The 12,538-nt window shown below is 31.7% G+C and overlaps 1 protein-coding gene across 25 annotated transcripts in view; it reads left to right on the forward strand.

Annotated features, from left to right (window-relative positions):
- Positions 1–12,538, forward strand: part of cac (calcium voltage-gated channel subunit cacophony) — a 405,056-nt gene that overhangs the window by 255,272 nt on the left and 137,246 nt on the right. For 18 of the 25 annotated variants that reach the window (XM_072539658.1, XM_072539662.1, XM_072539656.1 and 15 more), the window contains 2 exons: positions 7,229–7,312; positions 7,538–7,567. In XM_072539658.1, coding sequence (XP_072395759.1) covers positions 7,229–7,312; positions 7,538–7,567 — 114 coding nt within the window. The remainder of the gene's footprint in view (positions 1–7,228; positions 7,313–7,537; positions 7,568–12,538) is intronic. The other 7 variants (XM_072539808.1, XM_072539707.1, XM_072539714.1 and 4 more) reach the window with 1 other exon arrangement.

Below are 12,538 nucleotides of genomic sequence, written 5' to 3' on the forward strand. Positions count from 1 at the left end.
TCAACACTGATGCGCTCAATGAATGCTGTTTGATTATTGTCCTTTTCGTATTTAAATCCCAATTTAGAAAAAAATGCTAATAGACTTTTTGCCATTAAAAAAAAACAGATAAGTACAGAATAAATCGCACTCTTCTAACTAGTTCAATGTAAAGAAAATAAATAATTTGGTTTTATAAACTCTAAATTTTAAATTAAATAACTCTCAAGAAAATTTACTTAATATCAATCAATGTATTCAGCACAAATTTCCTTAAACTACTTTCATCAATATTTTTTACAACATACATTTATACAAAGTTTGATTAAAAAACACTTTCTGGATTATTATTAAATTCAGATTTAAGAAATTGTTACTTACTTTGTTGGTATATGTCGTATACTGTATTCCGCAATCCGCACTGCCATTCCTCAGATATACCGGTTGTTTTGTTTTTGACGACGTTTAATTTTGACTGGCTTCAAAAGATTATTATTATTATTTTAATTCTATTTTATAATTGTATATACAATCCGTCGTAATATTTTTAATGCAGCGTCTACTCACTTAAATAAAGAATTGTTCAATGATATGTATTTTGATAAACGATCATAGATTTGAATATGTCACCTATTAAACATACGAAAATGGCTACAAAGGCCCTCCATTTATTTTTTCTAATTCAAAATACTCCAAAACATTTAACACAAGTTGTTGTGCTTAAGAATTCAATGGTTTACTAGGCATTTTCTAAAAATATAAAGCCTTAAGAAATATTTTATATCACTCCGTTGACGAGGTTTTAGTCATAGTTAAATAACTAAATATTAATTTAGAGCTCAGAATAAATATTATAATATTCGTCATTAGCTAATACATAAATTCTTGACCTAATAAATCGAACACGAAGGTAACGGTTAGTCGTTATAATAACTGTTTCTTAAAAATATGTATATTCAAAGTACGGGAAATGATTGGATATTTAATAACACAAAACTAATTTATAGATACAAACACTGTAAAAACAAAACTTGCAATTGCCAGTAGGTGAATCAATCACCGACCATTGTCCTATGGCTGTCTTTGTTCAACGTATGCTGTTGTACATGGGCAGGCTGCTTAAGTTTCTTCGATTTAGTTGTGAGTAGGAAAGAGACGTAATATAAAAATAATTCGTGAATAATGTTATACCTGTGCAAAGATCTAGCGGATGGACTTTACGTAAGTGTGTATTTTGCAGTTTATCAAAGCTTTTGATACAGAAAACAATCATATTTGTATCAGACATATTTAACTAAAGATCTTTTACATTTTATTAAATAGTATAGTTTATCTGTCATAATAAATCACAGGTAGATTGATTTAGTACCATTGTCACAAGTATTGAGTAACATTTTGACGATAGCCACAAGCTTCCTTAGTAAAAGTAGAGAAATATGTTTACATTTTTTAACCAAAATGTCATAATGGTATTTACACATTGTAATTACGTAAAATGTTTATTGTTTATGCCGGTTTTGTTATTGTAACTGTAAAATTTGACTAACATTTTGTCAATTTTAAAGTTTAAGAATATATATTTTAGGTCATCTCTTTATTGGTGTAATCTATGAACTATATCTTCGGCTTTTTATAGGTTTTACTAGGTATTTACAAGTTCAACCTCTATAATTTCTAAGTCTTTCAGCATAATGTAATAAGTAAAAAACAAAAAATAGCAAGAGAAATTGTTTCCATTTAATATTATTGTTATATCACGTCTGTTATACTACTACTACCATAACAAAATCAAAATTTTATATAGTTAGTTTGAGTGTGTATGCTTCTGAGGTTGTCTATAGACAAAAGTATCACGAAGTCGCCAGTTGGTGATTTCATGAAAAAAGAGAATTCTCAGGAATAAAGTACCTATCTTTATTTTTGACAATATCGAAAACTGTTACAAAAAAAACGATGTTTAGAATTAAAAATAATTCGAAAATTTAAGTTTCTGTAATAAGAATGTGTAATTGTAAGAGTTACCAAAAATCATCCAAAATCAATTAAAATCGGTAGATTATACTAACAATGAGCATTAGAATGACGACAAAAATTACCAATATTGTGTAAAATTAAAAAATGATCAATACAAATTATTAATATTTTGTGGTCTCACCGTCGTATTTATTGTTGACATACACTTCAATTTGATAAAATTGATTTGATTTAATTTAAATAAATCGCTGGAATTTTAACAATAAGTTTATTGTAAAAATCTAAAGAAATAGCCATTAATAAGAACAGCATGTTAGAAGTAATGCTGTCTGCTATATAATATCCAAAAATGTTATCACGCAAAAGGAAAGATCCCATTCAAATTATAATTTCTTAAGACATTGAAAGAAAGGATATGTGAGAGTCTCCTTGATTTTTAATTTCTTATCTGAAAAGTGTTTGTGATCAATGATCCCAGATATAAGCATGAGTTCACAAACTCAAACTGGTTACTCGTGGTTATTTGTGGATGATTGTTAGCATGATAGTCTATCCACTATCATGCTCTTTGTCTTTGATATGTTTAACTGCAGACCAAATATTTGAATTTCGTTTTCAACTAGTCATATGAGATCAATTAACTCTTCTTGACCGTTTGTAAGAAGGGCTCTGTCATCTGCAAAACATAGGTTGTTTACTTTTGGGTCATTTATTAAGATACCCTTTTCTCATCCTTCAAGCACTCTTATCATAATATGTTACCGTTAAGCATATATAATAAATAATTGTGGATACAGTATGCATCCTTGTTTGACACCTTGTTCTAGATAAAGTTCATTTGAGAGTGCGTTAAGCACTTTTACTGTTCCAGTAGTGTGTTCATATAGTTCAGATTTAAACAAAATTAAGTATTGTGGTTCTCCTACTTCTTTTAGTGTCTGCCATACGTGTTGCCATACGTGTTGCCATACGTGTTGCCATTTGACCCTGTCGAACGCTTTAAGATAATCTATAAAACATAGTGAGATATTGAATTCTTTAGAATTTTCTATTATTTGTCTTATGTTCAGAAGGTTTTCACAAATACTTCTACCTTTGGCAAATCCAGTTGGCTTTTGAAGTATTTCTGTGTAGAAAGGGGTTATAGGAAAGTTTTCAGTCAGTCATTGATAATGTGTAGCAGTATCCTGCTGACTTGTGGGATAAAGGAGATGGTTTTATAATTGTCGCATTTATAGAAGCTGCATTTTGATGTATTGTCGTTATTTTAGATTTTGTCCAGTCGTTAGGCCATTGCTTGGAATTCCATATTTTTTTGTTACAGAGCAATCCGGTTTCTCCTGTGGCTTTGAGAATTTCTGCTGTTATCATATCTGGACCTGGTGATTTAATATATTTGAGTTTACTGATCACCAGTCTTATTTCAGTCCCAAATATATTAAGTTTTCTTCTATTTCTTCAGGGGTTCGGTGAAGTTCCTGGCGTTGATTATCTTCATATAGATCCCGGCAATATAATCTTCATGTCTCTGTTATATCATCTCTGTTGGTTCTCAGTGTTCCTGTGTAGTCTTTAACGGCCCAAGTTCTGGCTTTATAGTCTCTTCATATGTAGTGTATTTTTCTAAATAGATCTCTCGGCTGATTGTTTTGGTAGCGGCTCTTAATTTTTTTTACATATATTGTAATAATATCGTTTTTATTAGCCTTGCATCTTCGTTTTATTTCTTTGTTGAGATTTAGTAAACTCGGTTTTTCCCTTTAACTATGTACACCACTTTGACAAAGATTTCTTCTATCCAGTGTTTCTGTTTTACATGATGATTTATCTTTGAGCGAGTAATTGGTGATTTTACACAATGTTTAATAGTCTTCCATATTTCTTGTGAAGTACCCTTACGAATAGAGGGCATACTTTTTTGCTCTTCTTCATTTGTTGGGTACTTTAAGTACCCAACTTTAAGTTTTACTTTAGCTACGAGAGAGTATGATCTGATCTGCATATCGCTCCTGGATATGATCTGACTGTTTGGATTGATAATCTCCGGCGAATATTAGTGACAATATAATCAATTTGATTTCTAGACGTATCTTCAGGACTTTTCCAAGTATAAAGCGTACATGATGCTTAAATCGAGTATTCATAATAGAATAATAGAATAGTTATTTGTGATATCAAACTTGATTAAGTGGTCTCCTCTTAAGTTTCTCTAAATAACCAGGTTTTAATCAAAGTCAAAATCGGTCACAAATATATCCTAAAATAATATTAAAACATAATTAAAATAAATTTATTAGAAAACAGAAAGACCCGATAAATAATATTAATTAAAATATATAATTTACCATAACATAAATGGAACTTGAACGATAATTGAAGGAGAAGAGTCGAGTACTATTGAAAAGAAACAAATATTTCAGAATGCTTTACAAAAACTGATAATAATGAACGAATATTTTTCTTCTATGTAGTTTTCCCTTAACAAGTAGCAGATACGCGATGTATCAACATATAAGTTTAATAATATCTAATTATTAATTTTAATACCTCTTCAGAACAATATTTATTAATTTGTTTTCCCATTTTTAAGATCATTTTAATGATTCAGCTTTTGTAAACTCAGTGAGTTTTGAGCGTTATCAATATGTACCTGTGCTTTTCAAAGCCTATATAATATTTTTATAATTCTAGTTACGTCTTTTTTCCAAAAGACTTTAAAAAATGAGTTCGTTTTGTTTCTATATAGACGTGTCAATAAAATAGCTATTTGGATCTGTTTTAAATAATTTTACTTACTGGCCTATTAGACAGTTAGCCCTATATTTGTCCCAAACATTGCTTTAGAAAAAAGGGTTTAACGAAACAGAGAAATCTATTATATCCAACCAAAAGGTAACAATTCTAGAACTCTAGACAAAAATGAAAAATTAAGAATAAATCTACTGAATAAACTAAATGATACTACCAAGACAACTATGAAAGGGTTAAAATTGAAGACAATGTTGTTATTCATCATCCGATTATAAGACTTATCTGGAGAGGCACCTAAAAAACAGCATGGAACAAAATGGGAAAATCATGTCGAAATATGAGAAATGTGGCGAACGAAAACAAGCTTTACACTGTGGACAATTAGTAATTGTGATGAATAAAGAAAATCTTGTGACCTAATCCTACAAAATGACAAAATTAAAAGTGTAGAAACATACAGATATTTAGACCATCATCATTTGTCATCAATCAGTCCTAATTTGTCCATTGTTAAACACAGCCTGTACAAGATATTTCCATCGATTTCTGTTTTGCGGCTCTGCTATTCAATTCTGTCACAATTCTTTTGAGATCGTCCATAGGCTCAATAAAACGGAATCAGAAAAAGAAAGGCATAGGAGTGACACAAAATTTAAACTCTGTTAGGCGGCAGCAGACAATAAGGCAAAAAAAGACATCTACTAAACAAAAATAAAAGTTTATAAAAATGCTGTCAGCATAGTACTGACGTATGGAAATAAAAATTGAAAAGTAATAAAAAATACAAAAGCAGAATTGTAGCATCGGAAATGAAATTTTTAAGATGAGGTGAAATTTGTTCAAAACCATTACACATTACGCAATGATGAAATAAAAACGTTCTTATTATCAAAAGTACAGGGTCCGACACAAAGAACCGACAATTTTAAAAAAATCACAAAATCAGTAATTTTTTCTCAAAACAAAGTAATTGACAGATTCGGGTTCACAATGAAATAGCATTTATCACAGTTAAGTATGAAAAATCACACAAGTCACATGGTGACCGTTTGTAACGATGGATTGCTGAAAGTGTTCTTGAAAGTTCGCGTAGACGCCCTCCAATACCATTCTATCAAATTCGAGTTCTACGCAAATTGCCTTCTTGAAATCGCCTAGAGTTTATGGCTTGTGCTCGTATATACGAGCTTTAAGGTATCCTTATAGGAAATAATCGCAGATTGATACATTTGAGGACCGCAGAGGCCAATAAACGTTACCAAACCTGGAAATAAGACGACCACGGAAGAAAGGGTGACTAACGTTCATTGTTGCTCTGGATGTGTGGAGGGTCGCCCTATTCTGGAACCATACACGTCGGAATGGAACACGCCGTCGTCGTAATTCAGGCAAAAAGAAGTTGGTGATCAATTCGACATAGCACTCCGACTTCACAGTAACATCATTGCTATTACCGTCTTAGAATGATGTAATTTTGCGATACAGCGCACCAAACCGTCACTTTTTGGGCGTGTAGCGGTCTTTTATGTCACTGTCGCCGATTTTCATTAATCCTATAATGGAAATTCTGCTGATTAACCATGCCGTTAAGATAAAAATGAGTTTCATTACTCATGAGCAAAATGAGGTTCTAATTTAGCTCGATAATTGCTTCCATCTCATGTGCAAAGTTCATTCGTTGAGCGTTATCTTTAGGCTGTAACTATTGTACAATTTGTAGAGGTGCAAGTGGCCTTCTATATGCAAAATACGACTTAAAAATATAAGAAACTATAATAAAAATGAAATCAAAGTTAGAAGAGAATAATACTATCACGCATACACCGAGTAAGCGTTACTTCCATTAAAACCCGAAGGCTGACTAAGGTTTTTAAGTAAAAAAAAAAGCAAAATAGGATTTAAAGTACAAATAATAACCTTATGTTTTTGAAGATGTCAGTTTAAAAATTTTCTAAGCTTTGCGGTTACTTCTTACGCCATCTTAACAAACTCCACTGTTCTTTTTTACGGAAGCGGAACAATCCTTATACTGAAATATTAAACGAGTTGGCATCATTAATAAATATTAAATTTAATTTACATAATTTTGTTTAGTTCATCTAATTATTGTTTTTTATTGATTAGAGGAACAGCAAATTCTGGTCCTCTAATCATTGAGAATCATTTTCAAAAGACATTTTATTAAACTTTTAATATTGTTTCACACACTTTTTTACCTTTTCGTATAAATATGTTTTTACAATGTCTAATATAATAAATATCTCAAACCTGGTTTTTTGATTTTGTTAGTAGTAAAGTCTCTAGTATAAAAAGAGTTTAAAATGATATCACAATATACTTTTGTTTTCGGCGATTTAAAATATAGTTGAAGAGCAAGGCATTTGTCAAAATGTACCCAATGCTTGCACTTCCACCAACCAGCAGCAGCAAACAGTTCAGTGAATACCACGGCGCATCATAACTTCCAGCCTCACCTCGCTCTCTATCAAAACCTAACTAATACATGTGATCTGCTTTTTCACAGAACTTCTTCAAAGACCCGTGGAACACGTTTGACTTCGTGACTGTTATCGGTAGCATAGTGGACGCTATGGTTGTCGAGTTTGGAGTAAGTATGACATAGATTCTTTAGAAATTACTAATATCGAGAAACATTTTACCACTATAACAACACATTTTACACAGATCTATCGCCGTCTCATCTGGAAGGTACAGAATATCAATTTAATTTTGATTGCAATCAGCACGATCTGTGCACTAACAGCATATTTGATATTAGCACTTTTTATGTCTATGTTGATAACTCTTTTATTAAATTGTTGTTTCATTCAAGGAACGAGCGGCTCAGATGCAGAAGGAAAGGGTAAGGATATTTCTGTGACCTATTTTTTAATAAGGTATATTTGTAGAATAGGTCTTTAAAATCTTTTCTCAACAATCGTGAATACTTCCTATTGTTGTTGTGTCTAGGTACATTTTTGTCGATAGGAAATGTAGGAGAGCTTTAGGAGAATGTTTTATTAAACTATGTGTTTTTGAAAGAAATTTTTGCTTGAATAGTTCAGTACAGAAGTTTTTTAAAACAACTGATATACTGACCAGGAAGAACATAATACAATATAACGCTACATTGGAAGATTTAAATAAACCACGTAAAAATAAAATTTTGGGTTGTTGTGTAAAATTACATTACATTATCTTATAAAAAGTTTATGTAGGATGCACGAATCTATAATGCACGAATAATTGAGTACTTTTAACACTATGTTTATATGGAACCTTAGCTACAATTATTGAATGTAATGAAAATCACATTTTAAACTAACTAATGTTTCACGTTTCGATTTACACTCCGGAAATTGTTTTCAAAAAAGATTATTATACAAATTCTGGGAAATGTATAATCAAAGTTTGAAAATATTTGAAATATATAACCAATCATTGGTTATTAGTCCAGTCATCAGATATTTGACCCCTAAAAATTATATGAACAAGCTGAATTTTGCAAAGAATCTTAATTTTGGGACCCAAAAAAAAATTCAGAAAAGTTTACCACTTTAACCCCGGGCTTCCCTTTTAAACCCCCTTCTTAAAGGGATAAAAACGCAAAATAATCTGTTTGCCGAGAATATGTACGCCGTAGAAAAAAATGTTTCAAATAAAAAAGTAGTTGAGATAATTTTAAACAAAAACGTTTATTGGCAATTTTTATGTGGAATAAACCGTTTTCTCAGAAATAACATTTGAAGCTACCGGCGATTTTGATTGTCAGTTGCGCGCGTAAATCAATATCAAATAAAATTTGTATCAACTCGGCGGTTGATACAAAAATCGGCGGTAAAATCCGATATCTTTTGATCAAAGTGTCCTATCGACAAAAATCTTTCTTTCTTTCTTTCTCCCCTTCCTTTTACCCTATCAGGGTGTCGGATTTGGGCTAGCTATTTTAATTTCCATTTATCCACCTCTTCCATTCTTTTCTGTTTCCTGCCATTATTTTCAATTCCTCGAATGATTTTTGTTTAAGTTTTCCCGCCTCTACTACTTGCTGTATCCATTTTTTTCTTGGTCTGCCTCTTTTTCTTTTTCCGATGTTTTTTGCTTCATAAATTTTTCTTGTTATTCTACTGGATTGCATCCTCATCATATGCCCATACCAGTTCATTTGTCTCTTTGCTATTTTGTTCATTATCGGTTCCTGGTTGGCCATTCTCCTAATAGTCTCATTGCTTAATCTATCCCATTTTGTCTTTCCAACTATCCTCCTTAGATGTCTCATCTCCATTGCGTTTATCCTGCTCTTATGTTTTTCCAGAATTGTCCAGTTTTCACTTCCATAGAGCACAGTCGGTATCACTATTGTATTATATATTTTTATTCTTGTTTCTCGTGCAAGTTCTCTTTTTCCCATTATTGGGGCTAACGCATAGTATAACTTGTTTAATTTCTTTGCTCTATTTGTTATTTCCCAGTCTATTTCTCCGTCATTAGTTATTATACAGGTATTCGTAAGTTGTTACTATTTCCAATTCTGAGTTTTTACATTTTATCTTTATTTGATTATCTTCCTTATCTCCTTTGTCGCTGATTATGATTATCTTACTTTTTTCCTCGTTTATCTCCATTTTAAGTTCTTCTATTTGTTCTACCTATATATCCATTAGTTTCTGCATTTTATTCTCGGAATCTGCTATTAGTACTATGTCGTCTGCATACATTAAGGTCTCTATTGTTACCGGTTGTAATCTGCGGTAACCTATTATTGTCTGTAGTTGATTAGTTCTGACTCTAGTGTTTCTTATCAATTCGTTCATTACTATTATGAATAGCAAAGGGCTGAGACTATCTCCTTGTTTAATACTTCTCTTCCAATTAAATGCTTCCGATCTTTCCCCTGTTATTTGTACCCTTCCTTTTACCTCTTTGTAAGTACTTTCTATAATTTTTATCAATGCATTAGGTACGTTTATTTTCCTCAAGCATTTCCCTATAATATGTCTTTTTATCGTGTCAAATGCTGCTCTTAGGTCTATGAATGCTAATACTAGTTTTCCCCCCGTATCTATGCTTCTTTCTATTAGGTTTCTAATGATATATATGTTGTCGTTGACAAAAATCAAAATACGTTTTAAAGGTGAAGACTGCAGCTTTCATATGCAATTTTTGTATTTTGTCGCAAATGAAGCCAGTTTCCATAAATCTGTTCAAGTAATAAATTTATTTTTGCCATTTTTTACGTGTCTCGTAGGATCAATAATAAAATTTATCAATTTCATTGACCGATGGTAGTGAAATTTCTCTTTTCAGAGAACAATATTCAAAACCTATATCATAAAATTCCAATTTTAAGTTGTGACAACAAATATGAGGCATTTAAAATATGACTAAAAACGCGCATTTAAACTTTTACATTACAAATGATCGCACGTCATGGGAAATGCTTCCAAGAAGACGGTTTTGAGTGTAATCTGTAGCAAAAGTTAGGTGTTTTCGAAAAACGTACTAGTATAGTTAAAAAATAGCAGTTTTAAACGCTTTAGATCGTTTATAATGTGAAAGTTAAATTCAGCGTTTTTTTAAGCATATTTTAAATGCCTCACATTTGTTGCCAAAACTCAAAACTAAAATTTCATGCTATAGGTTTTGCAGATTCGACTCTAGTAACCGAAACTTCATAGTGGCCTGTCAATAAAAGAAATAAATTGTATACGAAAGCCTATTGGATTAATGCATAATGAATACTTGGATTGTAACGAAATATTTTGCCTATTGCATAAGGTATCATTATAGGGGTTTGAAAATTGGGGACAGAAACTATTGTGGTGGAGATAGGGCAAGCAAAACAAATGAAACTTATGCGAACGGCACTTAGGGTTTATTTGGAGTAGCTTGGTCGTAGATAAGTGAATGAAGCTATGGGATTATATAGGGGCATCTACAAAAAAATGAAACAAATAGACATGAACGAATGAATGAATTTCATGAATTTCGTAGACAAATGGGTAACAAAACAATAACAAAAAGGACCTCTAGCTATTTAAAATAAGGACGCCGCTTCGAAGAATCCTTGTCTTGCTGGAGGAAGGAAAAAGGCTCTTCCTTCTGGGAGTGGAAACTGGATTTATTAAAATTTCTAGAGGTAGAACTGAATGACGACCAGGGATAAGAAAATGAGGGTGAAAGCTAGCACTGGCTGAAATACAAACCTTGGAAAACTCGTCTCCTTTAAAGACTGGAACAGGTACTACACAATGGCAACATGAGGTTATCTTCAAAACTGTTGTAAAACGCCATTTCAAATCTCTCATATGAGATATGGCACACAACAAATCTGCCAGCTTCTGCAAACTACATCACGACGTGTGTCCCGTTTGACCAAATCTTCCAACCTACCTTGAATGCATTCCTCCTCGATATCGGCCGGCTACCTATGCCACCCTTTTCAAATCTAACCTGTTCTCGCAACCGGAACAGCTCAAATTTCTCGTTAAACCGCTATCACATCGCAAAAAGACCTTGAATCAAACAACTTTTCAATTTGTAGAAATAACATGTACAAATCAATAATTGGGGGAATTGGGGAAATATTCATACTCGGGCCAGGGACGTCTTAGAAAATTTTATACTAAGAAATTTATTATGCTACAGGATCAAAAGGTATAGAATTTTTACCGTCGATCTGAAACAAACGTTATTAAACATTTATTTCGCGCTCTTACAAATTAAAAATCGCTGATTGATTCAAGCGTTGTTTCTAAGAGAACGGTTTATTCTACAAAAAAGACATTTTTGCTTAAAATTATCTTAGCTATCTTTTTTGTTTAAAACATTTTTTTCTATGGCCTACAGATTCTTGGTAAATCGTTTTTTTCCGTTTACTCCCATCTACGAGGAAGGTTTTACGGAAAAGCCGAGAAGTAAAAGTGGTAAACTTTTTTGCAGCTTTTTTGGCGTCGTAAAATTGACAATCTCGGTAAAATTCAGTTCGTTCGTATGGTTTTTTGAGGTTATGAGGTTTAGTGACATTTTCGTCTCTGACGACTAAGTAGGTATATATATATTTCCCAGAGTTTGTATAATAATCTTTTTTGAAAATGATTTCCTGAATGAAAATGGAAACGTGAAACATTGGTTAGTTAAAAATGTGATTTTCATTACAACCAATCATTGTGGCATAATCACACACAATATATGTACATGAATACAAAGTACATGAATATGCCACAAGAAAGTAGTTTCAAAACCTTGCAAATTGAGTAGGTATTTGTTCACCTAATTTAGCATTATATAATTTCTGAGAATTCAAGATTAAAATTAAAAGTTTTTTAATAATTTTCTTGCAAGAATTTTAAATTAAAGCATGATCTTAAACAGACGTAATGAAAACAAAACGACAACAAGCAAAATCAATCTATAAACTATTTTGTAAAATGTTACAAAATATTTTTACAGAAACTGCTATTATTGTAACAAAGTAAAACGATATATATTTTCGACTCTAAAGAGCCACAATATTTTTAATTAACGGTCCAATGGTGCAGTGATTGTTTTCTTGCAGTCTTGAATTTAAATCCTGTCGGAAATGGGAATTTCTATTAAAAAAAAATCATTTAGGTTGGATTGGTACTCTCATGAAGTACCGCAGTCGTTGGCATATAATGTGCCATTATTTGCAAAAACAATGAACCCGGCTTTACTTAGTAACAAGGCATTTAATCAACACATACATCACATAATATAAATAATATATATAAATATAAATTAACTTTTCGAGCTTCTTAAGTGTTAGGTCAGTTGTGTTCTCGTGTCTAATGTATAATGAATTTGGCATCAC

Source organism: Diabrotica undecimpunctata, chromosome 1 (assembly GCF_040954645.1).
Source record: "Diabrotica undecimpunctata isolate CICGRU chromosome 1, icDiaUnde3, whole genome shotgun sequence".
NCBI classification, from domain to species: Eukaryota; Metazoa; Arthropoda; class Insecta; order Coleoptera; family Chrysomelidae; genus Diabrotica; species Diabrotica undecimpunctata.